At 34.7% G+C, this 27,124-nt stretch overlaps 1 protein-coding gene across 2 annotated transcripts in view; it reads left to right on the top strand.

Moving 5' to 3' along the window:
- LOC119067962 (leishmanolysin-like peptidase) overlaps window positions 1-27,124 on the top strand; it is a 120,141-nt gene that overhangs the window by 84,450 nt on the left and 8,567 nt on the right. The window contains exons 3-9 of one of the 2 annotated variants that reach the window (XM_037171292.1): window positions 1,568-1,668; window positions 10,979-11,009; window positions 11,086-11,168; window positions 11,280-12,003; window positions 12,069-12,256; window positions 12,419-12,451; window positions 26,694-26,986. In XM_037171292.1, the coding sequence (XP_037027187.1) occupies window positions 1,568-1,668; window positions 10,979-11,009; window positions 11,086-11,168; window positions 11,280-12,003; window positions 12,069-12,256; window positions 12,419-12,451; window positions 26,694-26,986 (1,453 nt within the window). The remainder of the gene's footprint in view (window positions 1-1,567; window positions 1,669-10,978; window positions 11,010-11,085; window positions 11,169-11,279; window positions 12,004-12,068; window positions 12,257-12,418; window positions 12,452-26,693; window positions 26,987-27,124) is intronic. The other variant, XM_037171293.1, reaches the window with a different exon arrangement.

Genomic DNA, 27,124 nt, shown 5'->3' with positions numbered 1-27,124 from the left:
AAGGCTCAGATCAGGTTCGGGTTGATCTGTTTGAATTTATTTTCACCCGCACCCGATTTCAACTCAAACTTGATCCCTGATATAAGAACTTGACCTGAGCCTGAAATTTTCAGGACAGGTTTGGGTACAGGTTCAAGTCAGGGTCAGATTCGGGTCGAACCAATTCAGGTTCTCGTTTTTTTTTTATTATTCCATAAATGCAATGTTGAAGACGATAAATCATTCAAAACTTGTTAAACTGATCAAACAAACACCTTCGATAAGAATTTTAATTTTTCGAACCACTCGATTTCCTAATAAAAATCTTACCTTTTCTTGGTTGAATTTAGGGCTTTTGGATTTTTGATTGCGAGTCATGCAAAATCGAACGCATACACTTTCTCCACGGATGTCTGACACCCTAATATTCAAATCATGATGGAGTGACAAAACGTTTCGTTCATAAGCTATAACTTCTTGAACATTTTTTCCCTACTTAATCGCTCATTACGTGGAAGTTATCAGAGTTCAACTACCGCTTAAATGCCACATAAATTCGATATTTTCACCTACATTGAATTAAAAGTAATTTTACTCTACAGGTTAGTCTCCGAATATCAATGAACAACGTGTTCTCTTCCATTATAAAATATCACTTTAATAAACATACAGTGCGCTCTATGCACGTACAACACATATTTAACTTACGAGTATTTTGATGTAGGTATTATCCGATATAATAAAATCACGTTTCGATACGGGGTACATTCGAACCGAACGATGCGTAAGGATTGAATCATGATTTCGGAATAAGTCGTTATAAATTAATGGAAGTCAAACCAACAGGCAGGCAAAATTGGAAAGAGTTTTTGAATTTAGAAAAAAAAAATATCAGAAAGCCAGAGACGGTCTACAATATGCTGTGGATAATTTTGAGCTAATGGAATTTAGGATTATTATATAGTGGGCCTACGGGTCTACTTTGCTCAGTCAAGCCTTATTTTTGAATTATCGCATTAATTTACAAACGCTGATGATATTACACTTAGATTAACAATTCGCGAACAATAAACACAATCGGCATGTTTTGCTTTGTGTACCGTCGTTCTGTCTACTTCAAACATTTTTGCTAGCGTCACCGAAGAGAAATGACCCAGCCACACGAAATGACAAACTCTATTGTGTAATATATGGCGTTCTATGTACCGGTGTGTTTTCTGTGTGTATATACGAACTTAAATTCCCATGAATTACCAGCCGACAATTTAATTTTACTTTCGCTGAAATCTTGAATTATGTTTCGTGCGCTTTATTTTTTGCCATATCTTTGGGTTCAACTCTTATCTCAGAACGAAATGTGGTACCCATCTAAAACAAAACTTTTCACCGAAAAGTCTAAACACAACTCATTAACGTTTTCGCTTCATTTTCATGATAATTTATGTTTTTCCTCCACTAAAAGATTATATTCTCTTGATTTGAAACGTTAGTCAAGGGGAACGTAAAATCCATTCCGAAAAACAATAAGGCAAAAGTTGTTATTAAATAAGTTTGATAATTTATTGTTTTCTTACTTCTTTTTTCGTAGGTTATACATGGCGTTCACTTGGGCCCTGCACACATAATTAGAAGACGAAGTATCACTAATCCTTTAAGGATCTTACTCTACTACGATGAGTCGGTTTACAGGTAAATTTTTTTTCCCTATGATTTTCTCTTCAAATTTTTCCAAATTGTTTTCAAAAAGGGTGCTGATTAATATACGTGCTGCTGTAAATGTTAGACATTTTCAAGGATATTTTTCTTTTCAACGAATATTAAAGGTTTATCGATTATCTCTATTACATTTCGAATTTTTTCTTTGAAATTAAACTGATTTTGTTAAGCTCTCGTTTGGGACGAGTATTCCTCATAAAATTGCCTAAAATCATTGATTTTGCCAGTGGTATGTCTGCCATTTTTTCCTCTCCCTCAAATCATCTTTTTCTTTCCTTAGCTTGGGTTATTATCATCTTGTATTTATGAGAAAAGAGTCTAAGGCGTAAAACACTTCAATTAATTAGATATTTATTGACCTATAGAATCTGTCTAGTCGCATTATGGTTTCAATAAATTTGAACAGATGTTAGATGTTTTGCTAGCAACGGCAATTTAATTATAGATGAACGGAATCCAGATTACAATAATTTCGATAAAAGCCAAACATTTTCCCGTTTCTCTCGAGATTTCTTGCCATTTCACCTTACGCCAGTGAATATCCGTCGATCTGCTTTTTTATGTCTTTTTATTTATGGTCAATGAAATCGAACAATTAAATAGATATCAAAGGCGACTTAGCGTCACTTATAGGTTCATCAGATGTCAAAGTGACATCAGATTTCAGTTCCACGTTCATTGACTTTTTTCCATCATCATGAGATATTCACCTTCGTCCTCCACCTTCGTTTTATTCGTACGTATTGCTCACAATCACAAGTAAAATCTTTCACACTTCGAAGAAGTCATCAATTTTACCGAGCGAAAATGATTTGATTAAATTAAACAAATTTGGAACACCTAGGCATTTCATCCAATTTCCAATTATTTCGTTTTCGAACAATAGGCAAAGCATAGAGATAAACATAAATATGAATTTGTACGTTTCGAAATCAGCAAATATTCTGCCACAGACCATTCATATTATATTATACTGAACACAGAGTGCTTTCAATGTTGAAAGGTGGAAGTATTTAAAACCGTTTTCTACATTGAAATGAAGATTTATGATTTTTATGAAAAATGGATGAATGGAAAAAGAGTTGAAAGTGGTACACTTTACCATAAAATGTTGTTGAGTAAATCAATATTATGATTAATGGTTAATTTGCTAGAACGACAACCGCAAGTGGGTATTTAGAGGACGGTTGGCACTATTCTTTGGTCTGGCGAAAATTATGTGCAGTGGTTAGGAGAGCCTATTTATATCAAATAGGTTCAGTTAATGTCTGCGTCGCTAGATTTCCGTGATTTATGAAGGCAAAAAGGATATTTTTATGATGAAATAGTCTTAGAAATTCACTACTTACCACACTGTGTCAATAAAGAGTGAGTGGGTAAATTGACAATATTTTTATCTCCTTCTGGTGCGGGTAGTATATTTTGCCTATCCAAAATCTAGAAGTTATCTCATTCAACGTATAGGTATCGAAATTCAAGGCTATATTGCAGCCTGCATAACAGGGACGTTAATTATGTCAAATGCATATGCAATGGATGGGATTTTCTTTGTTCTTTAAATGTAGAACCAAATTTGTCAATTAAATTCCTGTTAGAGAAGAATTTTTAATTCCCTACCTGAGTTCTGCAGGGATTATTAATTATGATTGGAGAAAAAGAAGTTTAAGGATTACGACTTCCCATATACGCAAAGAGCTGACCTAAATATTATTCCCTTTTCTCCAAAGGTACCACAAGGCCTGTTAATGAGAATTTTTATTCGAAAAATTCCGAATAATTCTGGAAAAAAAAATTTTAAAAAATATTTCAAAAATTTTCCATAATTTTCAGAGAACTAAGATTCCCAAAACCGGCCCTGCAATACAAACAATCTGTGGGAGAATAGTTTAGAAAATTAGAAATTTATCCATAAATAAGAGCCTGTCTTTTTGTAAGGAAAATGTAACAATAACATTGAATGGCATTGCGGTCATCGTCATTATTTTAATAGAAAAGGGAAAACAACACCTACCATTAATTTATCTATGGAATTAATTTTTGTTTGTTTGTTTTGACTTCATGATTACGATTAGTCATGTAAAATGATTAAAACCAACGAAACGAATTCACTTTTCAAAATAAATTGTTAAAACATGAAAAAACGATTAGAACATTATGTCTGTTATTTTCCGAATGACTGTAAAGATAACAGTTGAACATATCGTTCACATCGATGATAAATTGATTATGCTTTGCCAATCAGAACGAATACATTTCCTTTTAAAGTAACAACAGCGTATAGCACGACTCTGGATAGTTTGTCATTAATATATAGGCGAAACCAGCAATAAAGGTCACAGTTCAATTACGCATTCGCTTTCTTTCGCTTTCTCAAATCTTATTGCAATGAGATGAGGCTATCAAAATAACGAATTGCTGTAATCTATCTCCATATATTTTCGGCGCGCATTTATGAAATTGATTCATAAAATTTTGATTTATATTAGGGTGTGCTTCATAGATGAATATCCGAAATTTGTTTATAATACATGAGGAATTACACCTATACCTTAGGAATTTATTATGATTAAAATGGAACAATGTCGATTATTTGTTGGGAATTTGTGTGTGTGTGTGTGTGTGTTACTCGGCTTTTAACAGGATACCACGATAATAAATGTCGTATTAAATTCAAATTTATTTCAAAAATTATTATTCATTCCTCTCTACCGAATGGAAAGCAGATCAGAAATTTACTTATTTTTACTTGAATTCATTGCGGCTGTGTATTGATATTCCATGTTTCATACATACATACACATTCAGACATTGTAATGAAGAGAAAATTAATGAACAGCATTTTCCTAGATTCCATTCGTTTCTTTGATCTTTTCCGTTTATGCCAGAAGCTTTTTTAAGCACATGATTACTCTTTACTGTTTTAATGTACTAAAAAATGTTTCCTTTTTACCATATCGCTTATTTACTTCATGCAGAGGGATGATAGGGAGGCTGGGAAACCGACGGTTATAAACTGTATGAATTCGTGCGAGTTCACCACACCATACAGATTTGTAGTTGTGTGTTGCTGGGTCGACCTGTTGGGTTCAGGTCGGTTCGTGACCTAATTGGAACCTGAACCCAGCCTAAAACCTTAAAAGCTTAGTCATGTCGACCTGTTAAGATCGGGTTTCAGGTTTGATTTATGGTCTAAGAAAATTTTAACTTAAATGAGGCAACCTAATTTTATGATGATGAGAAATGGTATTTTTGAACTGCATATTAATGCAACAAGTCGAAGGACATATTTAAGTTTCTCACAGATCGAAACAGTGGTCAAACGTACCTCGAATTCAACAAAACTTTGATTCAGGTCGACCCAAACCTGAACCATATTCGATGAATTATTTTTCTATGGAAAAGATATCCAATAAAATGGCAGTTCCCGTGACCTCCACAAGCTTTGGGGTAGTCTTTAATTTTCATTTTTGCGACAGATAAGCAGCTATGATGCATTTGCACAACATTTCTATTTTATACTCCGAACATAGTATAACATAATGACCACCCTGATCACCACAGGAAGTTCCGGAAAAACAACAATTTTCTGGTATAATCTTTACATAGTCTTTGCATTTGGTTTGTGTTAATATTGCGGAAAATGTATGGTGTTCCAGTTAAAGTTAGTGGTAGTTTTAATCGGTTCTGTTGAAGTGTTGAGTCAATTAGCTACGAAAATTCTTTTACATCTTTTACTACATTCTCTGTACAAAACTAAATAGTTCTGCGTCGATCTTGGAAAGAAAACCCCGAGTATAACATTGTAATTAGCTAATTTTGTAACAAGTACCGAAATGGCTGGTTCCCCAATTATGCTCGTGCGCTCTCAAAATTATTTACGCCAGCAATGATACTTCACATGAAAACATCTATTTTTCACATAAATAGCAATACAAAATAGTTATTTATGACATCTAGTGCGAAGTACTTTATTAGGCTCTAGATGTGTCATAATACACATCGTGAGCCTAATAAAATACTAAAAGTACAACGTTTTATGCAACAAAGGCATCTACAGATCGCAGATTTTAATGATTTTATCATGCTGCGTTGCATTAGGATTTTTTGTCGTTGCTTTTCTAAAATTCAGCTTGCATTTGGTCAATACTAGCATCTCTAAGAATAATAGATCACTGGACACTTCAACATTCTTGTAACAATACTGATACAGTCGACAACTTTGAAACAACTGGACGCATTTTGTTTCGGCTGTTTTTCAGCTGATCATTCACAGAAACATAAATGAAATGCGTGTACTTTTTTAATATAAACGGACCAAATTGTTATAACCGTTTAAAGACATATTTTATTGTGTGAGCGGCTAAAAAGCAGCTCTGTAACGAAATGCGTCAATTATTTCAAAGTTGCAGACTGAATAAGAATCGGACAAATGGTAACGAATATACCTCGAAGAAAAGAATTTTTTTCTCTGATAAAATTTGTCAATTTCGTCTACGAGGCATATCATATGTAATGATCTGGCATTACGAGCTGACCCTTAATTTTAACATGACATTTGTTTAGCTAAATGTAAATATTTCCGACATGTCACGTCACGCGCTGCCATATAGGTCATTTTTTGTGTAAATTTTCTTCTGGCGCACTAAGTATGTGAATTCCCAAGCCAAATGACTAACAGCTGCAGCAAATGTACGAAACCATTACTTAGTTTATCTGTCATGGGTGAATGTTGATGATGTAAAAAGAAAAATTGTTATTACGCGTGCCTCGAAAATGAATTTTTTTATGTGTCTGAAAGACGAAACAAAAACTTTCGGCAAAATTCAATTCAATTTCTTTTCGAATTGTTATTTAATGTTAGAACAATTAACCAGGAAACCATTTTTTTTTACTTCTCTATATTCTGAAAGACAGCAATTTGACAAACAGAAAAATGTAGTTTTGGTTTGTGTGAAATCAGTCGACCTGCAATGTATCTGCACTCATTAAATAACATCCGAGAATAGTGGAAATGATTACTAGTCGTATTAGGGTGAATATATATTTCCACTAACTTTTGCTATTCTCTAAGCAATATTTTTCTAAGTACTTATACACAACTTATAGAATTGGCTATTCGTACGTGAATAAGAGTTAATTCTTGCCAGTATATTCATTAAGCCGAAAATTTGGTTTCGGTTTACAGAAATGAAAATCATCACACATCACTATCACTTAAGTTCAGTAAAGTTTATGAAACTTTACTTTTCAAAGCACAAATTTCGTTTAATTAAGTATCACGAGGTTTACATGTGATTCAAGCTAGGTTATATAAGAGGTTATAGAGTAAGACGTGATTTAATTTCTACTATAATAGAGCAGACGTGTAACTTTTAACTTTTTTGCACACAGCAAACTCATTTTCATACAGAGTCATTAAAACCGTTAATTATCGTATATCGTGTCTCCACAGAATCACGTCAGCAGTTTCAGACCACCTCTACCCTAGTATAGAATCCAATTTTTTACACTAGTTTTACACTAGAGTCGTATTCGTATTTAGTACAGACGTAGTCTCCCGTTTAGAAAGTATCAACTTTTCAACGAAACAAAATCATTTACAAATTTTTGTTCGTGTTGAAAGGGAAGCAAATTAATTTTTTATATAATCGACAAAGGGAAAGAGCTTTAGTATAAAATTGCTGTTAGTGTCTACATGATTCACATGTTGTATGAGCGATCGTCGGAGCACCAATACTAATAAAAAAATATTGTTTACTGAAAGGAGCTATGCACTGTTGGGTTTTATGAATATTGGTCATGTTCGGAAGCATTCATTCATCATTAAGACATTCAGCAACTAATTGTACATATACTTAAGGTCAAAGTTCAAACATACAATCCAATAATAAAATTCAAATATTATTCATCTAATTATTCAAAAAATATTGAACAGATAGGGTAAAATCAGTGAAATTGCAAATATTTGTATGGCTTGGTGGCATCGGCTTTCCGTCTTTTTATACGAATTAATTTTTATCGTTTCACATTTGATGATTTCGCATTCAGGAAATATCAATTAATTTGATTATTCCCTTGACTGAAAGTCAAATGTTTGTCACACAATGATCACTACTATCATTGAAAATGCATGAATGTATGACCAAAAACCTTAAATACAGAAAATGTTTGTCACACATTGATGATTCGTTGATAACACGATAACTTGAGTAATTTTCAACAGATTTTCAAAAACTTTTTTTTAATCGACGGGGAATTGAATTGATGAGGTTAAGTTCGAAGATGGACTATAACAGACGGGTGATCTTAGAGATATTCCCAAAAGAATTTTTGTCTCGTCCCTTGATTCCACGATAACTCGAGTAGTTTTCGACGGATTTCCAAAAACGTTTTTTTGTTTGACGGGGAATTGAATTCCTCAGGTTAAGTTCGAAGATGGACTATAACAGACGGGTGATCTTAGAGATATTCTTAAGAGAATTTTTGTCTGGTCGCTTGATTCCACGATAACTCGAGTAGTTTTCGACGGATTTCCAAAAACTTTTTTTTTATCGACGGGGAATTGAATTGCTGAGGCTAAGTTCAAAGTTGGGCTATGACGGTCGGGGGATCTTAGATATATTCCCAAAAGAATTTTTGTCTCGTTCCTTAATAACACGATAACTTGACGTAATCCTCAACGGATTTCCAAAAACCTTTTTTTTTAATCGACAGGGAATAAAATTACGAAGGCTACGTTCGAAGATGGGTCGTAACGGGCTGGTGATCTTAGAGATATTCCCAAAAGAATTTTTGTCTCGTTCCTAGATAACACGATAGCTTGACGTAATCCTCAACGGATTTCCAAAAACCTTTTTTTATTCGACGGGGAATTCCAATCCCGAGGATAAGTTCAAAGTTGGGCTATGACGGTCGGGGGATCTCAGAGATATTCCTAAAAGAATTTTTGTATCGTCCCGTGATATTATCGTGTTATTAGTTGAGTAATTCTTAATGGACCACAAAAGACATTTTTGGGTTAAGCTCGTTAATGGAATATACTGGAGTACTATTCTAGGTTTTATTCCAAAATTGATGATAAGAAAAAAATTAAAGTTTGGACGAGTGTGAACTTTGCGGCCAGAGCGAAGCGAGGGCCGTAATCACACGAGTTTCATTTTTATTCAATATGTAAGCAAGAAATTCGCCTCTTTCCAGGGTCTGCTAGAAGACAATAAAACTTAAGAGACATCGGTGCTTAGCTAAAATTGTAGCCTACATTTGTGTATCTCGTGCTGCCTTTTTGATGGTATCTTTTCATCAGAATCCTTTTTTCAAAACACACGACCGCAATAACGGCCACGAATGTATTAGCTTTCAACAGAAAGTAGATTTGGTTGTAGTTACTTGACCAGTTCTGAAAAAAGTGACCAGTGTACCGAAATTTTCATAAACTGCTCAGTTTTCTGGTTTTCTCAGGGTCAAACTCGATCAAACTTGATCAAACTGCTACAACCAAATCTATTTTATGTTGAAAGCTAACACATTCGTGGTCGGTTTTGCGGTCGTACATACTTGAAAAATGATTCTGGTGGAAATATATCATCAAAAGACATTATTTAAAAATCACCCAAATGTATACTTTTAAGCAAATCATCGATGCCTCTTAAGTACTGAAAATACGTATGAGCCAGTATATGATCAAGTGTTGGAATTTCTCATATACGTGTTTTGTATCGAAAGTAGGGTACGCATACCCTGGTATACTTTTATATACTTTAAGAGTGATTTTTTTTTGCTCGGATTACAAAAATCTTCTTGAGAAAAGTAGTCAGTCAGTCAAGGGATCTGACCCATCCAAAAGATGGGGCCTAGTTTTACTGGCATCAAGAAGATACAATGAAATATGAATCTTGAAATTCGACCAGGGACTACTTATAGGAAATCAATTTCCAATATTATCCAAAAGGGTATGCTTTAAAAAATTGGAACTTAAAAGCGTCCGAACGACCTCCGCTATCAACCTTTTTGTAACGGGCGGAAACTGATTTGCTCTACAGTTTTCCCGCTTCGAAAGTTTTGGTTGTCCTCCAACATAACTCGGCGGTTCGCTCGTGGTAAATTTTCAAGATCTGTAAAATCGTCTATCAGCGGACACCTGAGTTTCTATGGTGAACGAATAAAACTTGCTGGAGACGATATAGCGTAAAAAACTACGGAACAAATCCGTTATTGGCAAAGAAAAAAATTTGATGGCGGAGATCGCCGTTTGAAAATGCAGACCTCCGCCAATTGCAATAGTTTTGTATGACCAGTTACCTCAGTTCAAATTGAGTCTAATGACTGAAACTGCGATTTTTTCTTGAAACTAGAGTTTTCAATCTTAAAAATTGTAATGCAACAGAACGTTATTCAAGAAAATTCAAGAAAATGTAAAAAAAAAATTCTTAAAATAGTCCCTGAATGAAATGCAAGTTTGGACAAGGCTGTAAATATTCAATTCACCAAGCAATACAATTTAGAAGAGTATTGGTTAAGAAACGGCGATACAGCAAGAAAAAATCAAGACTGTAAACTTTGGAGAGGTCATGCAGATACAGATACAAAAATTCACCTCATGTGTCAATTCGAGTTGCCGTGAGGATGTGGTGAATCTTTTCCCCAAAGTTTACCATTTTGTTCTAAAGGCTATTCGGAAGACCTATGCACTTTCGAATGGAAGAAGCCTATTGATAGGTTTCTCCATAATAATAAAGATGATATTGGTTGCAAAAATCGTAACGACTACTGAGGCACTGCAGTGTTTGTGTTTATATGTTTAAAACTTAAAACAAAGACAGACGTATCGTAATGTAGTCCTTAAATCTCTCACGTATGTTGTTTAAAGTATCGGCTTATGATTCATACAAAATCTTGTACCTCATTCGCTGCATTTGACCACATTTAGAGCAGGTCATTATTTCTTGCGTTGCCATCGATAACAAAATGAAAGGGTAATGAATCAGATGAATTCATATCAATATCATCCACAATCGGAGATTTCATAACGACGGTTTTTATGCGCTTTGTAGGGCAGTTTATACGCAGGTTACTGTCAATGGTCAATCCTCTCCTTTAGGTTAGACTGTGTTGAAATAAGTAGCATCAAAGAGTTACTTATAAACAAATGTTTTAATTACAATACGGTACTCTTAAGAAGCAAACAATGCATTCGTCATGTACATTTTCCTGTACTGTTGATCGATTATATTCAGAATTTACTGATTTATTGCCATTTTAATATTGAAAATGTTTTCCATTTCAGATTGGACGAAGATAAATTTGCATTAATTAATGTAAGTGTATAAAATCGGAAAGATTCCTAAAAGCTTTAGCAAAAACAATACAAAAACTCGTATTTTTTTCGTATAGAATACAATTTTGCCGGAAGCCGTTCACTTTTGGGAGCAAGCTTTAATGGTTAGAGAAACAAAAGAAATTATTAGATTAAATAGGTCAGTATATATATATGACGACAAAATAATGAAATATGAATGAAATGTTTGTGTATAATTTGAATAACAATGGCCGTCCAATTTTCATTTTTTTTTTATTGTTATTTTCAGAAAATGTGAAAGTAGTCAAGTGTTTGTTAAAAACTCATTAACCCACTGTATAGACTCTTGTAAAGCAGTTACAATGTGCGGTGAAGTGCAAGTACCTGAAAAACACTTGGACGTTTGTAGAACATGCAATGCCACCGGGCAAGATTGCAAAAATGACGTCAATTCTGTGATGGGTGATGGCATCGAAAATGCTGATTTCATTTTTTACGTATCAGCACGGCAAACGGATCGGTGTGACAAGGGTTTAACGGTTGCCTATGCAGCTCATTGTCAACAGGAATCTGCTTTGGATCGACCGATAGCAGGACATGCGAATCTGTGTCCAAGCAGCATCAGCGTTAAACCGCAAGAATTGCAAACTCTATTATCAACGGTGAAACATGAAATCTTACATGCACTCGGATTTTCCGTCAGCTTGTACGCATTCTTTCGCGATGAAAATGGCAATCCGCGGACGCCACGTAAACCAGACACGGGAAAACCGTATTTGGACGAAAAATTGCAAATCCATAAATGGAGCAATGAGACCATACGAAAAGTGGTTCGACGTCGTTGGGCGGTTCGGGGTGGTTACATAAATCGGACCGTTGATATGATGGTAACGCCGAGGGTTGTAGAAGAAGCAAGACGACATTTTAAGTGTGCCGAATTAGAAGGAGCAGAACTTGAAGATCAAGGTGGTGAAGGGACTGCATTGACACATTGGGAAAAAAGGATTTTAGAGGTGAAGCGATTTTCTTTCTTTTTTATTACTCCATGAGAACGAATTTTTCTTATTTATTTATTTAGAATGAAGCAATGACCGGCACGCATACCCAATCGCCTGTATTCTCTCGTATTACACTGGCACTGATGGAAGACTCCGGTTGGTATAAAGCAAACTATAATATGGCATCACCGTTGAGCTGGGGTAAAGGACTCGGCTGTTCATTCGCAATGCAAAGCTGCAAGGATTGGATATATGCGCTAAGTTCGAAGTAAGTGCACGTTTAACATACTGTATTTCCGGTACACTTTAACATGTTACGGTTCAAGGGATTTACGTTTTGGTTTGAGTCATTTTTGTTTCTTTTTACTAAATTTTTTAGTTCCTATTCAGAACCATAAATCGTATGTTCATTTTACAAAATTTTTTGCAGTGATGTTACGGAAAGTGATATTGATTCATCGGGGTAGGTATTGAGTGTGTTAAATGTGTGTTGGTGTGTGTGTCTGTGGGGTAGTTTATGTATCAAAAATGTAAATGTGTCTATAAGTACGATCTACCGTAGTGGGGCTACTCTAACTGTCGTCTAATTGTCGTTGATATTGTAAATTTAGATGGAAAATACGTTACATGTAATTGAGCATGCAATTGTAGAAAAGATAGTAACGAATTACATGTTGTGTGAACCTACGACCTGTCAACAATTTTTTATCACGAATTCTTAACCGAATTGAATTTTGAAATTAAATTACGTCTTTCCAAACGTTGAAGCATTAGCCAATGCATCTGCTAGAATTTTCATTAATTGTTTGATTGAATAATAGGATTTAGATGTTCATTAAAGATGTAAGCGGCAAACGTGTTGTCACATGAAGATTCAATCTGGTACTTCGAAGTCTTGTACTTCATTAGTTCAGCTAAACGTTTTGCTGTATAAAAGTATCCTACGTAGAGACCATTCGCTCTTGACGTCAGATGATTAGCCGTTTATAAAAGCCTAATAATGTAAAATGTTAATCTTAAAACATCTAACACTATAATTTCGTTACAAGGTAATAAGCCCTTTAACGGCAATAGAAGCGCAACGGTGAAACTTTCAAAATCCAGCATCAAATGGAAGTAAAGTGCAATCAACCTACAAAAACACAAATGTTTTTCCCATCATACTCTTTAAAAATGCTGCTACATTGAGGTGTGCTGTTGCTCTTTCGGCTACGAATATAATCCGAACCAAAGCAGCAGAAATTTACGTTTGGCTAGTAAACAAGACTCATAATAAGTCCCATCTTTCATCGCACTAACTAACGTATACATGATATTAATGTATGTACACTGTGTCTCGAGTCACGTATGTTTGGGTCGTCGGGTGTAGGTAGACGGAAAAAAGGATGTTGTTGCTGCTGTGTGTGGTTTTTTTTTGTCGCCATGCCACCATGCAGAAAGTCCGCATAAACATAAAATGCTTATATGGTAGATTGGTTTCGTGTGTATTAAATACAATGTGTCTATAAATATTATACCCTCAATGGTAGGTTGATATTTTGTCCACAAGATACTGGTGACTTAACTCAATCACATCCTTCTTCTTGCCACTGTTTTTATTCAATTTTTACTTTCACACTCTTTTCCAAATATATATACCATGGTAACCGTAATGCCCGTTCACGGATTATTGATCCTTCAATCAATCAATTATTCACGTTGTCGAAACACTGTAGTAAATGTTGGCATGTTCATTGCTTGAATGCAAAAAAAAGGAAAAGAGAGTAGGAAAGAAGAAAAACAACGGAAAATGGTTGATTACTAACAGAGGGATGTTGAAGTTTGACGATAGTTTATTAGAGTAGGTAGAATGCATTGAGTGGCTTTCGCAGAGTCACCGTTTTCTACTTATATTAACTTAATTGAATGCTCCATTTATCAATTACTTTTGATAGACTCATTGTTACTTTAGATAATACATCGTAAGTTCGAGGGCCATTTATTGTAGGATCCACTTTGACTGTGAGGAGCCACATTCGAATTGCATAACTTATGACGTGCAATTAAAAAAGTTTATCAAAAACTAGGCTACCATGACTTCTACAATAAGCAGAATTAAAGAGTATGTATTTCTGAGGAAGAAGGTCTTAGTGGCATGCCCAAATTAAGAGTGTTGGAGATGAGGGGTCTTGTGAAAAGCCGGAGACATGGGTTGTTAATGTAGCTAAAGGAGAAATAGTGAAAACATTTGGAGTATAAGAGACACGATGTCGAGTGAAAGGATAGTGATCATCAAGTATTATCTCTGTTAAATCTATTTCAATAGACAATTTGTGATCTGAGACTATTCGTTTTGCCATTTGTGATTTTTATTTTCCTTCGGGCTTACAATGTACAATCATCCTACGTGTTTTTCTCGTCTATCTATTTTAGGTTTATACTGCTTTGTACCAGTTAAACATAAAATAATTCCTGATACTCTTCAATTTAATTGCAAGACGACGTTCTGTCTACGTACCACTGAAAGAAAAATCTATGCTGAACAATTGAATTAAATTTAAGCTCGAAATCAGACGCACTCCTCTGGTTTTTATCGTTATTCATTTACCCGTTTAATGATATTGTCAATGGAATTATAAAATGAGACGTAATCCTGTTGAAGGTTCAACAAAAACCTTTGAACATATCTTTTTATACATTCAGTTTAAATGCCCAACTACCAACACCCATTTAGGATACAGCACTTGAACGCTTACGACCGACGCGGCAAAATTCGTATTTTTCACAAACGTTCGTATGTATATTGCGAATCAATTGAATTCTGTAGCGAAAACCTGAGAATAAATGGAATGGAATTCAATTTGAAGCCGTACCTAACCTACTCGAACATTAAGTCTTAGAAAAATATTGTTTCACCTTCACCGTGAATGTTTCGCATAGAAAGTTTTCTTTATTTGTATCGGTTAATATTATTGGAGTACCTTTTTTTTCGCCGTAGACGCATATATAATGTAATAACTAACTGTGTATGGAATGTACATAAAGAAAATTCTGTTTCATCAAAATAAAAGTTTAGCTAAGGCGATTCATAGGGTTGTGATGATAAACATCAATTTTATTTGCTTCTTTTTTTTTCTTCTCCGAGTTTGAGGGTAAGATAAAAACAACAAAATGTGTAACAAAATAACTAAGAAAATATTTGGTTAACTTAGGTTCCATATACATGTGTATTAATAACACCCCGATAACATGAAGAAAAACAGCACATAATCGAAGCTCTATCACACTTAACATGGATTCTGTAAATAATGGAAAATAAAAAGCTTAGCATTCCTTTGATGAAATTCGCAACAAATACAGTTATTGATATATACAATAAAAACAAATAAAACGAAGAAGAAGAAGAAGAAAAAATCTCTTTTCCATAATACTTATTTATCGCATACGATTGGTACAATCTACCTTTGAGGCTTTTAATTCAGCAAAGTGTGTTTCATCTTCTTTGAACTTTTCATTCGTTATAACATGGTACATCATTGGAACAGTTCAGGTGGGTGTATTTACGTTCAGGGTATACTCTTATTTTGAACCTGAACCTAATTTAGTATATTCGGCCTGACCTTATATGACCAAGAAACATATCAGGTTCAATTCAGCTTTGCTGAAAAGAAGCATGAACATGACCTGCTTCGAGACCTAATCGACCTAATGCAAATCAAGTTCATAAAAGACGTCTCTTTTCTTTGTAATTTTTGCATTGGGTTTTCATCAACATTTTACTTTCCACTTTCATTTTCAATGTCAAAAGAGTCCGTTCAATATTGATTGAAAGCTAGTAGGAATCTGGTGGGACATCAAAAATAACTTTGCCAGCCACCCTTACCAGCATAACTGAATTGCACGAACTGTGGGCTTATTTTACTTACATTATGTCAGAAAGAACTGCAAAGTGAAATGTGGACTTCATTCACCTTTCTAGATTTAATCAGTTAGGGTGATCATATCTGATCAATGCACACAGATCATAGGATCCTTTGTGCTACCCTGTCATCATTATAATCTTGAAGCCCACTTTAGGACCTCATCTCTCTCTCAATCTATTGCCTTACGCTCTACATGAACCACTCAAGGCGAGCAAACTGATCCCTATGATTAGTTACCAAAATGATAATCTAATCTTTCGGGCAGAAATCAAAGAGTGACTGGCGTCAACATCGCTTCATTACACTGTAATTGCCAGAGAACCACTGTGTCGACAGCTGTGTCTCACCTCTTAGGCCTTACAATAATGATATCGAGTAAGGCAACATTGTCGCCCGAATGGTGTTAAGTAATCTCGCGCCGCGTCATTCACAATAATTCAAAAAGTGACATCTTCCTTATACAAAATGTGTCAAAATGTGAATAATTGTGAATGACGCGGCGCGAGATTCCTAGCTACCGCCCGAATCACAGTAATTGTCATTGAGATTGACAAGGCCTGTGATTTACATTCCGCTCGATATTTCATAAAACTAACCCGTTCGAACGTAAGGTTTATCTGCAGTGGGTCCGGGAAAAACTGGCATCTCTCAGCGGCATAACACCACCAATCCATCCGTCGACGTTGTCCACTCTATAGCATATAAGCTTAAGCTCTATGAATAGTCTGGATCATTTTACTCATACAAAGGATCTAGCCACATCAGTGAGTAAACTTTCAGACCATAAACCAGCCGAGGGGTAAATCTGGCAAAGCAACTAAGAGTCCTGGTAATGACACACCATTAAGAAGAGTACCAAGAGTACCTTCCTAATGTCACCTCGCAAAGAAATTCCGCTTAGAGCCCAAAAATTCACTAAAACATGTTCTCAAAATATTCGTTGTGAACTTCTGGTGGTTCCAACTGTCACCTTACATTCACCTTACAGAATTGATACTACAGAACTACTGCTAATGGCATAGGATAGATCTAATGTGCGTGTCGGCAACTGAACAATTAGACATTACCTTACCTGGTTGGGAGATTTTTTATTTTAGTGTGACATTTCCTACTCGAGACGAAGTTGAGACATGCACTCACATAAATCAATACAACAAAGTCTAAGCCATTACGGGTCGTTGATAAATTATGTAAAGCAAGAGGGGGAGGGAATCTAAGACTTATGTGACAGTACGTATAGAGATATTTTTAGGTCTCATACATTTTATGTGACAAAAGAGGTTGGGTCGCGAGATTTTAGGTATTAGCGCAACGCCCCCTTACTTAGTAGATTTTTCTCCCATGTGACACTAGCGTTATGGTGAAGGAAAACAAATTTGCGGAGCTTGCAGCGAGCAAAGTAAAGACACATCTTTTTTGTACATTTTACTTTGACTAGCTGGAATTTCAGACAGACGTTATTCTGAAGTATCGATTAGGTATATAAGAAATGAATAGAATCGCTTCATAATATATATTATGAAGTAAGATAAGATTGACACCATCTCCACTCCAATTATAATTTCAATTAGTGAAATATAATGTACATAATACATCGGGTATAATGCTATTGGATTCTTGAATAGCAGCATATAACAACAGGATGCACCATCTTTTCGTTATTTGCATTATTTTCATTAATTAAGTCGCATGATATCTGCAATGTTCGTACACTCAAACTAAATTATTCACAAATTGAAGATGTCATACCACATGAATAATATCCTTGGAGGAATCTACAGGTTAATGATTTGGTTTTATATTCTGGAACAGTTTCTCTGGGTGACTAATATTAAACATAAAATGAAAATTAAACGACCATTTAATTGAAGTGTAGGTACCGTGAAAATGGAAGTCACTACACGTAATCATTTGCTTCAAGAGTTCTATTTCAAGGATTTCATGTATTTATGATCCATCGGCATTGCCGCAGATTCTCGTCTTTTTAATTCTTACCGGCCATTCAACACTTACTCACGATAATGATCAGATGACAACGGAACAAATTTTCATTTCTACAAGTTTTACAAAGACTTTAAATTCTTTCCATTACGATCCCAGAAAGAATCCTTTTTTTCATTCAAATAAATTATTTGGTGATTTTACATGTCAAAATTAAAGAGTTAGTAAAGACAGAGTGTGATATGGGTACAAAACATTTGCTTAAAACTGTGATATATATCCATTGCAAGACATTTGAACATTTCTAACTTTACACTTCAATAAAAACTCTAGAAAAAAGAAAGTTTTTGATTGATTTACGGCCAAATATTTTTTGTTTCTAAATGGCAGAGTTAACATTCTCGATGTCTGAGATGTAAACAAGTAGTTGTTGCGTGTGAAAAATGGACGATTCAAATAGTATGAGCATCACACTTACTTTAAAAAAATCGAGTGTTCTTCCCAATTTGTCTGTACCTGAGTTTAAGCAATTTTCTGAAGCTCGCATTGCAAAAAGTCGTCAGAAACTTCAGGTGTGATAATGGATAATAAACAAGGTGCATCTTTCGTTCTTAAAAGTGTTTGTACTCGTAAAATAGGAATACAGCGAATTCAATTAAAATAGCAGTTATGAGGAAGACATGAAGCTTTTTGTGTGTAAATTCTGTATTCTCTACAGTTGAGATGAATATTTTTGTCGATTTTTTTACGGGATAATGAAAACAAATGTTTTTCAATCAACTGAATTAATTGCATGCAGCGTAAGTATTATGTGAGGGGATTCTCTGTTAGGTTAACAGTTAACATGTAAACACACATTGTCCATGTATTTGGCTCGAAAATACGAATTGAATAGCGTCGTTTGATTGAAATCAAAGACCCTGCAATCGAACATCCACCCGAAAGGAATCTCTTCTGCACACAATACGAAATTGTTTACCTTTTCGAATATGAGCTTCAGGGAAATGAAACTGTTGGTGAAAATGAAATATACGATAAATGGACTCAGTTCCTCGACATCGTATGAAAATACGTATCCAAACATACAATTGTGCATTACCATAAGGTGTGATACCTTTTCCACGCCATCAGTTAAATTTAAAATATTCCACCGCAGTAAATTCATTCCGAAAATTGCTAACAACGCTCTCCTATGATAATCAAATATATTTCAAAATTGGTTTTTTGTGTAAATTTTCATTTTTATTTTGAAAATATGAATTTTTCATGTTACAGATGCGTCTGTTTCGATCCCTATTGTGTGTGTTTGTGTACGAGAGACTGGTTTCATTTTTGCATTTCTGTTTGTTACTTTTTTTTTTCTTCTTCTTTATTTTCAACACCAAGTGTGAAGCTCATTTCGTTACGGTAGGTAAATTAAATTTTGAGAGAAAACAGCATTGTCGTCTAAAATTACTATCAAGTTGTATAAGTTAATATAACTTTACGAACATATTTAATCCCCCCATGAAGTTGAACGACAGTCCGACCGTGGTTTCTATTTCATTTTATGATACTTTTCGCAGACCGAAATTTAAGTTTTTCTGGCTGCATTTAAATAGCAAAAAATTTGCCTCCTCACCATCTATTTATTTTGTAAATGGACATGGACACTTGGCTTTGTGGGGAGTAACACTTTTAGATGGGTCTCGAAAAGAACGTGAAAAGCTCGGTGAAAAGCCAAATTAAATTAATTTTTTATTATGTCAAACAATATTTCATCGTGACGTACGTCTAAAGTTAAACTTTCCGTGCATTCGAATAAGTAGTCGAAAACTTTTTAGTAACGGCCATTCATCAAAAATAATTGCGAGACACAAATAAATTGAATAAAAAAACATTCAGAGCTACCAGTCAACTAATAAAAAATATTGAAAATTAACAAACTCATATCAGTTTAATGAAAATGGAAAATTCATTTACATATATCCGTTGGTTGGTGCTACCTAAACCGTAAATTTCAATGAAACAAGACTTACCCCATATAAAATTAAATCGTAATTATGTCGTTGTATAATGGAACAACTGCGTTCTTTATTAATAGAATACTTAAATTTGATGTTGGTTGTTGGGGACTGAGTGTAAAATTTGTAGCTCAAATTACGAAATCAGCTGAACGTCGATAAATTTCCATTTACGTAAGTGAGGATAAAACGTTGAACCGTTTACGTTTGAATTTTTTTTATCCGAGGCGAAGCTGAACGGTCAATAAAACCATATGGAAACACTGCCTTTACACACTGAAAGATTGTCAAAAGCAGTGCTTCAATAAGGAGACGTAAGTGTGAGCTTTACGGAACGAGCCGAAGGCGTGTGAAGTAATCACAAAAACCAAAACAATAACTTGCGAGTAATTACGTAGGTCGTTTTACATGTTTGTGCACTGTTAGTGCATTTTCGTTGTCACAAACAGTGACTTGTGGCTTTGATGAATTTATTTTCATGTTAGACTACTAACCTTTCACAGTTTCGCGTACAGCTCAAGTTCTTCACAATAAATCGTAAGAATTACATCAAAGAATTCATACAAGGGACAATCTCGAGATTCTTCTTTCAATAAAAAAATTGGCTTTCCTAACAAAGTCAACATTATCCCCGGATTTTTTCTCTCTCAAGTGATTCGAGCTTGTAATGATATTCTTCCAAAAACATTTATGTGCCGCCTTTATTTCCTATTCCCAAAATTGAAGCGTATATAGGATAGTCGATTTATTCAAGATAACATTTATGGCGACGCATCGGTGTCTTTTTTTCCTCCTTCGTTCTTTCGTGTTTTTCTCGATTTCTTTGTTTGGTCTCGACTTTCATTTATTGGTACCCTCGTAGTAAAATATAAAGTTATGCGAAACCTCTGTTAACATGACAGTATATAATTACGGATGAATGAGCGGCACAGAACATCTTGTCATTTAGGATACTTCAAACTTACAATTTATATTTTGTCTTTGCGAATCCGACCAAAAACTTTTGTGTGTATGGATGAGTATGTGTGTCTTGTTACAATAAATTTTAAGTATGATATAGATAAAACAGTTTGTTTTCCTTCATTATACCTATATATATAGGTTATAGTGAATGGTGCTTTACGTTCAATGGCTTTCATAAGCTTTTGTTTGATTTTGGTCGGCGGTTTTTAAGCTTCTATGCAATTTGTTATGATTACAGAATGAAAAGACTGGATATTGATTAACAAGAATGTTACATAGGAGAATATGTGATAGGTGTAAAGCGACGAACTGTTGATGAAAAACTATTCATTTACAATGCCCGAATCAAACTATGAACTGTACTCACATGCCCGCTGAAACGTAAACGCTGACTGTAGGCTTGAATGGCTAAGCCTTCAAGGACGTCAAAACGCCAAAAATAAAAATTTATTGATTATAGATTAGTAACTTTTTGTTGCATACCACCCAATATGGATAGTTGACCTATTTGTTAGTTTACACCATATTAACGGCCCATTACCCTTAAACATTGACATAATGGTTAATGACCTGTCTTGGACAGAACATTTATGAATGAAACAAAGCAACTCTTTGCACGTTTTCAGAAGCAACCTCATCATACATGTAAACATTGTCTTTATTTGACAACATACGGTACAAAGATGAAACATCCTTTTGATAATCACAAAAATATAAAACCGAAAATTCCATCAAGTGGAAAAATAGACTGCCATTCCAATTTTCCATAAACCGTGCACTTATTTAAGTTACTAAGTGTTGTAGGTGGAGTAGGTATGCCAACTTTTCGTTCACGCAAAATGCTGTGAATCCTTAAATTATATGGCAAAGCATGAAATATCTTTCACTAATGTGGAAAAGGAAAGTATTCGATGGTGGGTGGTTGTATATTTGTTTAGATTATATTATGAAGGTCTTGCGATTTCTTCTTCTTCATTTTTTGAAGAATTCGGTTTCGATAATCAAATTTATGCTCATGAAATTGTGTTCAACCCAGAAATTAAACGGAACGGAATAAATAAAATCTTCGAAATTCTGTTTGTGTACTTTGGTAGCGGTTACTTTTACGATGCAAAATTCAATTCTAAAATTTGTTCAACCTATTTAATTGGCAAATATTTTCAAGTGGCTAGGTATTATTGAGATTTCCCAATGAGGATGAAGTCAGTCCGACGATTGAAAGTGTAGGAATTTCATACTATTAATAGCTAGAAATTCTTGACTAGTGTTTGAAGCTGCTTTTGATGGTATAATTGTATTAAGTTTTAAGTGAATTAAATTCATAATTGACTAAAAATACAATTAATAATTCACCTCAACAACTCATGAAGGAGTCAAAGGCAAGATCAATATATCACTTGTTTCCATTTCACATTTTTGCTATCACACGATCCAATGAATAGTATTTTCATACAACCTTGAACTTATATCGATTTTGCCACTCCCCAACCTGGCGCCTCCGTTGAGGCCCATTAGCGTATGGACAGGACATTAACAATAGTGTATCCCAATAACCAAGCCACACAACTAATTTCCATACTTCGGATTTATGTATGTACGACCACATTTTGCAAATGTTCACACAATCGACACTGATTGTAGAACGACCAATCAAATTTACTATTGGCGTCAAAATTCCAAATATTTTAACAATGACCATTGTCAACAAAATTAATTTAAAATGGCTGACAAACTACCATTTACGTTGACCAACAAAATGAACTTAAAATCGTCGACCAACAAATGTTTGAACATTGACCAACAAAATGTTCGTATTGAAAGTGTCCATCCAACCAAACTATCAATGACACATCGAACAGTAGCGTACCACAGCTAAAACTGTGCTAAATGAAGTAAAATACTCTATTTACTTCGTACTGAGCATTTCGATAATTCAGTATTGAATGGATTCAGGATTCAATATTGTTTGACATGTCTGCAGCTGGGATCGTATCTGACGTTCGGACGTTTGGATCTATGAGCCAAGTCATAGCAGCTGCAACCAAGCAGTAGAGCAGATTTTCCAATAGTGTGGTGCATTTGCAACCCTACTGTGTTGTCATTATGAAATATGAGAGTTGCTGGTGTACTATATTTTGGACACACAAAGTGAACTAAAAATTTTGGGTCACTTTAGACAGAGAGTTACACTTGAGAGATGGCATGGTGGCGCTGTCATTTTTAAACATGTCTGGGTGTCCATGTAATTTTTGGGTGCCGATTAGCATCAGCGCCACGATGCCACCTCTCGAGTGTCACTCTATGACTTTAGATGTTGTTTATTTCGTGGCAGATCATATTAGAGACGCTAATGCTCAAAACAAACGAGGCATTGAAAACGTGTTTTTCATGACGAAATTTTCGAAACTGTCAAATGAAGTTAGAACTTTTTCTATTCAAAATTGTGACTGCTGATCTGTCAATGAAAACTAGGACCAAAACACGTTGTCAATGCCTCGTTTGTTTTCAGAATTAATATCCATTAAAAAAAAATCTGTTCTAGTGCTCGGTTCAGTGCAATGGACAATTGCAAATAACAGGAAATTTCTCTAATGTAAGGCAAATACTATCATCTGATTGGCTCAAACTCAATACGACAAATGGCGTTGTTCGATTGGATTGCTTATTCTCTTTTGCTCTCTGCATTTTCCTTATACTCTTTCCAAATTTGATTTTTTTTCAGTCGGTCTGCGTATAAATTTGGCTGTCAAAGAAACAATAATTTCAACTGACTCAACAGCTTGTTTAATTTTTACTTCGAAAATGCTATAGCGGCGCAATTCTAACGCCCATTAGCTGTCGTTTTTTATTAGATACTTCCTATTACATTTTCGTAGCTATAAATTTCGTTGCAGACGTTTGAAAGAAAAAGTGGCGGAACTGCAGATACCATTAATCGTAGTTGAGATTCTGTGGAACTTTCCTAAACATAACCCGAAAAAAAATTCAATCTGCTTGTTCGAAAGAACATTTTGTACGTTTGAAAATGAAATACCGATTTTGGTGTTGCTAAGCGTAATTTATGTACAATCGTTTCAGCCCTTCGAAAATGTACATAAAATACAGATATATCATTTGTTAAACAATTTTAAGTGCAATTTTATGTTTAAAAAGAAACATTTTTTTCGAAAGAGATTGAGAGAGAGAGAGAAGAAGTCCTAGTTTAAATATTCCAAACTGGTACAATTTGCGAATCGAATTTATCCAACATAACAGAGTCAAGTTATCCCTTTTCACATTCCGTATTCCATTTCGCAATAAATAATCATATTTGTTTCTACGGTCATGCAAACATGTGCTTCACCATGAATTCTAAATTATGCTAAATTTCGTACGAGTTTTATGTTTTGCATATCAATCAATTTATGTTTAATTCGGTTACGAATCCTCTATAATGTATGAGACGGCCACGTACATTCAAACATAATTTATCCTATTTCCATGAAATATTGTCTGTTAAATACACGGTTATTGGTGTGGTTACCACATCATTGCGGTATCAAAACGAGAGTGAGTGAGGTGTTATTGGTATTGAGTAATCTGATTAATATAATCTCGTCAAACACTTTCCTATGTATATACCTGTCGACATTATTCAACCATGATTGCATCAATTCACCTTTTCTTAAATTCCACTCAAGCTAACAAACAAACACAAAAAAAGTTTTTATTTACCTTTGTCATAACGGAAGGATTATTTTAGTAATCTTACCAAGGCATTTCCTTAATAGTTTAATGCTGTTGTTAAGGACGTTTCGTAATTTGGCATTAATAATTTGGTTAGCTTTACGTCCCAAAACGTTGTTGACGAAATTCAATAAATTTTTAAAATATTTAACTCGAGATTTACACACTACATACATCCAGTATTGTGTTCTGCCTTATGGCACAGTGATACTGAATTTCGACGAGAAACTATATTCTTCGTCGGTCATTCTCACTTTAAAGTGAAACTGATGAAAATGTCTGCGGAGAAATATATTCTTTCACCGAATGTTACGGACAAAATAGTTGTTTTCAGAAAATAAAGTTATTTTCTGACAACGGTGGTACGAATAGAACAAATTCAATCCCGCTGTAAGATAAATTATCATTTTAGTGGGAAAACTTTCTTTTGGCTGCTTCGATGCTTCCATCCATAACTTTGAATATTATAGTCAATGCAACATAAATTGCAATTCTAATTTCGTTTCATCTGTTAATCCAGCTGGTCAAAGGGAGAAATTCGACTGGCAGAAGAGTGAGTTTTACTCAGATATAAAGTTAAGATTTTTCCAAATGTTTTTTTGGAAGGGTTGACTTAATATCTTAAAATACACTTGAATTCATAATGTAAGTTTGGAGAAAGAACAAGAAATGAGTGATAGTATTTGCTCCTACCAGCTGGCTTAAAATTAGAATTATTTAGACTGTTTTTGAAAATGAGTAGATTTACGAATATTTCGATCATTCATAACGAAATGGTCTCCAAAGATGTAATAGTTATTTGCTTACCGATGGGACAAAATATGGAATTAGAACAAGAGCGAATTTCGCTCGAGTTGGAATTTCCTATTTCTCCCAGGGGTAAACACGACGTTTTTCATGCGTACATGTTGTGCTTTGGGGTTTTTCTCTACGAAACGAAACTATCGAATCGTCATGCTATTTTTGAAAACATAAACAAAGTGACAGTTGGAATGAGAAATGTTCTATTTTCTCCACACTGGAAAGAAAGTGCTGCACTAGAAATGTCATTTGACCAGTCGTCATGAAAACGCCATTTTCTCATGGCCTATTGAGGGAAAAAAAAGGGAAAACACAAAATTAAGCAACCGTACGCTGGGCGTTCATTAAAAAAAAATCGAAAATGTGTCACGCGGGTATTGATTTGAGTATTGAAATTCTCTATGCTACGCTACACGCATCATACGTTTATATACGTATCGTGCGGTCTATTTTGGCTTCAGCGTTTTCGCTAGGTAAATCCACAGTAATCTCAATAACGAACAAGCGTCTGTAACGGCACTTCTATTGCGAAACGTTTAGGTTCCACCACATTTGCGTTTCCGACATTCTGTTATACATTCATGCCCATTTTTAAGTGCTTAATTGCGGTATGTCAATAAAATTCAACACATCTATTCATCCGTATAAATATTTGTTAATTGAAGGATTTGTATATTGAAGTCAAGTGAATTATGCAAATTGATTGATAAAACAGGAATTAATCCGGTTCGTTTAGAATCTAAGTTCTCTAGCGGTTAAAATGTATGCGTGCATAAACAGCACTATTGCTCCGCTTGGGATCTAGATAATGTTGTGGTTCATGAAATAAAAAATTTCCATTTTCAAAAATATTTTTTCCATATTTTCGTAACGGATCGAATTCTTGGTATAAGTAAAAGCTAATTACGAGTAAATGACATATGGCACAATTTCGTCTTGTTATTTACCACTTGAGCAATTACAGTATGTGACATTTTTCTTACCAATTTTTCTTTGTAAATTTTCGTCAAAGCTAGGGATCAATAGTATCACGTGTAGATAATGAATGGATTGCTGTTTCAATACTTGTTGCTACAGACGGCGAACGTTCTTCCCGGTAATTTAATCTCTGCACAAAGGTTACTTTGTATGCATCAGTGCGGAATCATTCACCATTGATTTTCCGGTCTATTAACGTATTGACTTCAAAGTACATCATGTAATATCTCTGTGTATAGTACAATTAGTAAAATGTATACCTTGGATTAGAAATAATTATTTGCCATGGTCTTGTATACACTTGTTTTGATGTGGTATTATCGACTAGCATTTACATATTTACGAACGGGAAATTTAGCCTGATGTATAATTTCTGGTGTTAAAATTTCAGAGGCAGATCGATTCATCCATTTTGTTCGAAAGTCAAACGAGACCCATTACAAACGGAATGTACGGACGATAGAAATTCGGTTGCTCTATGCAATTTAATTCGGCATGACAAACCGTTGCCAAAGGAATACCAAAACTTCGACAGTATTTTGCATGTGCCCAGCGGTGAAGAGGAGTATTATGGCGGTTCCGTATCGTTAGCTGACCACTGTCCGTATATACAGGAGTTTACCTGGCGCAGCAAAAATGTGGTTGTACGTGGATCTCAATGTCAATTTGAAGATAACAATCCGAGTAAGTTATAGATAAACGTGTGCGGTGTGTGTGGTTGGGCAGATATTAGCTGTAATTTTGATGGAAATACTTGTGGTTAAGCAAATTTATTATTTGTTGTGCCAAGTTTTTTTTGAGTTTTTTTTAGAGGTTTTAAGG

The sequence above is a fragment of the Bradysia coprophila genome, assembly GCF_014529535.1.
Source record: "Bradysia coprophila strain Holo2 chromosome X unlocalized genomic scaffold, BU_Bcop_v1 contig_130, whole genome shotgun sequence".
In the NCBI taxonomy this organism is placed as follows: Eukaryota; Metazoa; Arthropoda; class Insecta; order Diptera; family Sciaridae; genus Bradysia; species Bradysia coprophila.
Note: the sequence above shows the minus strand (reverse complement) of the source record. Positions and strands in the feature narration are given on the sequence as shown.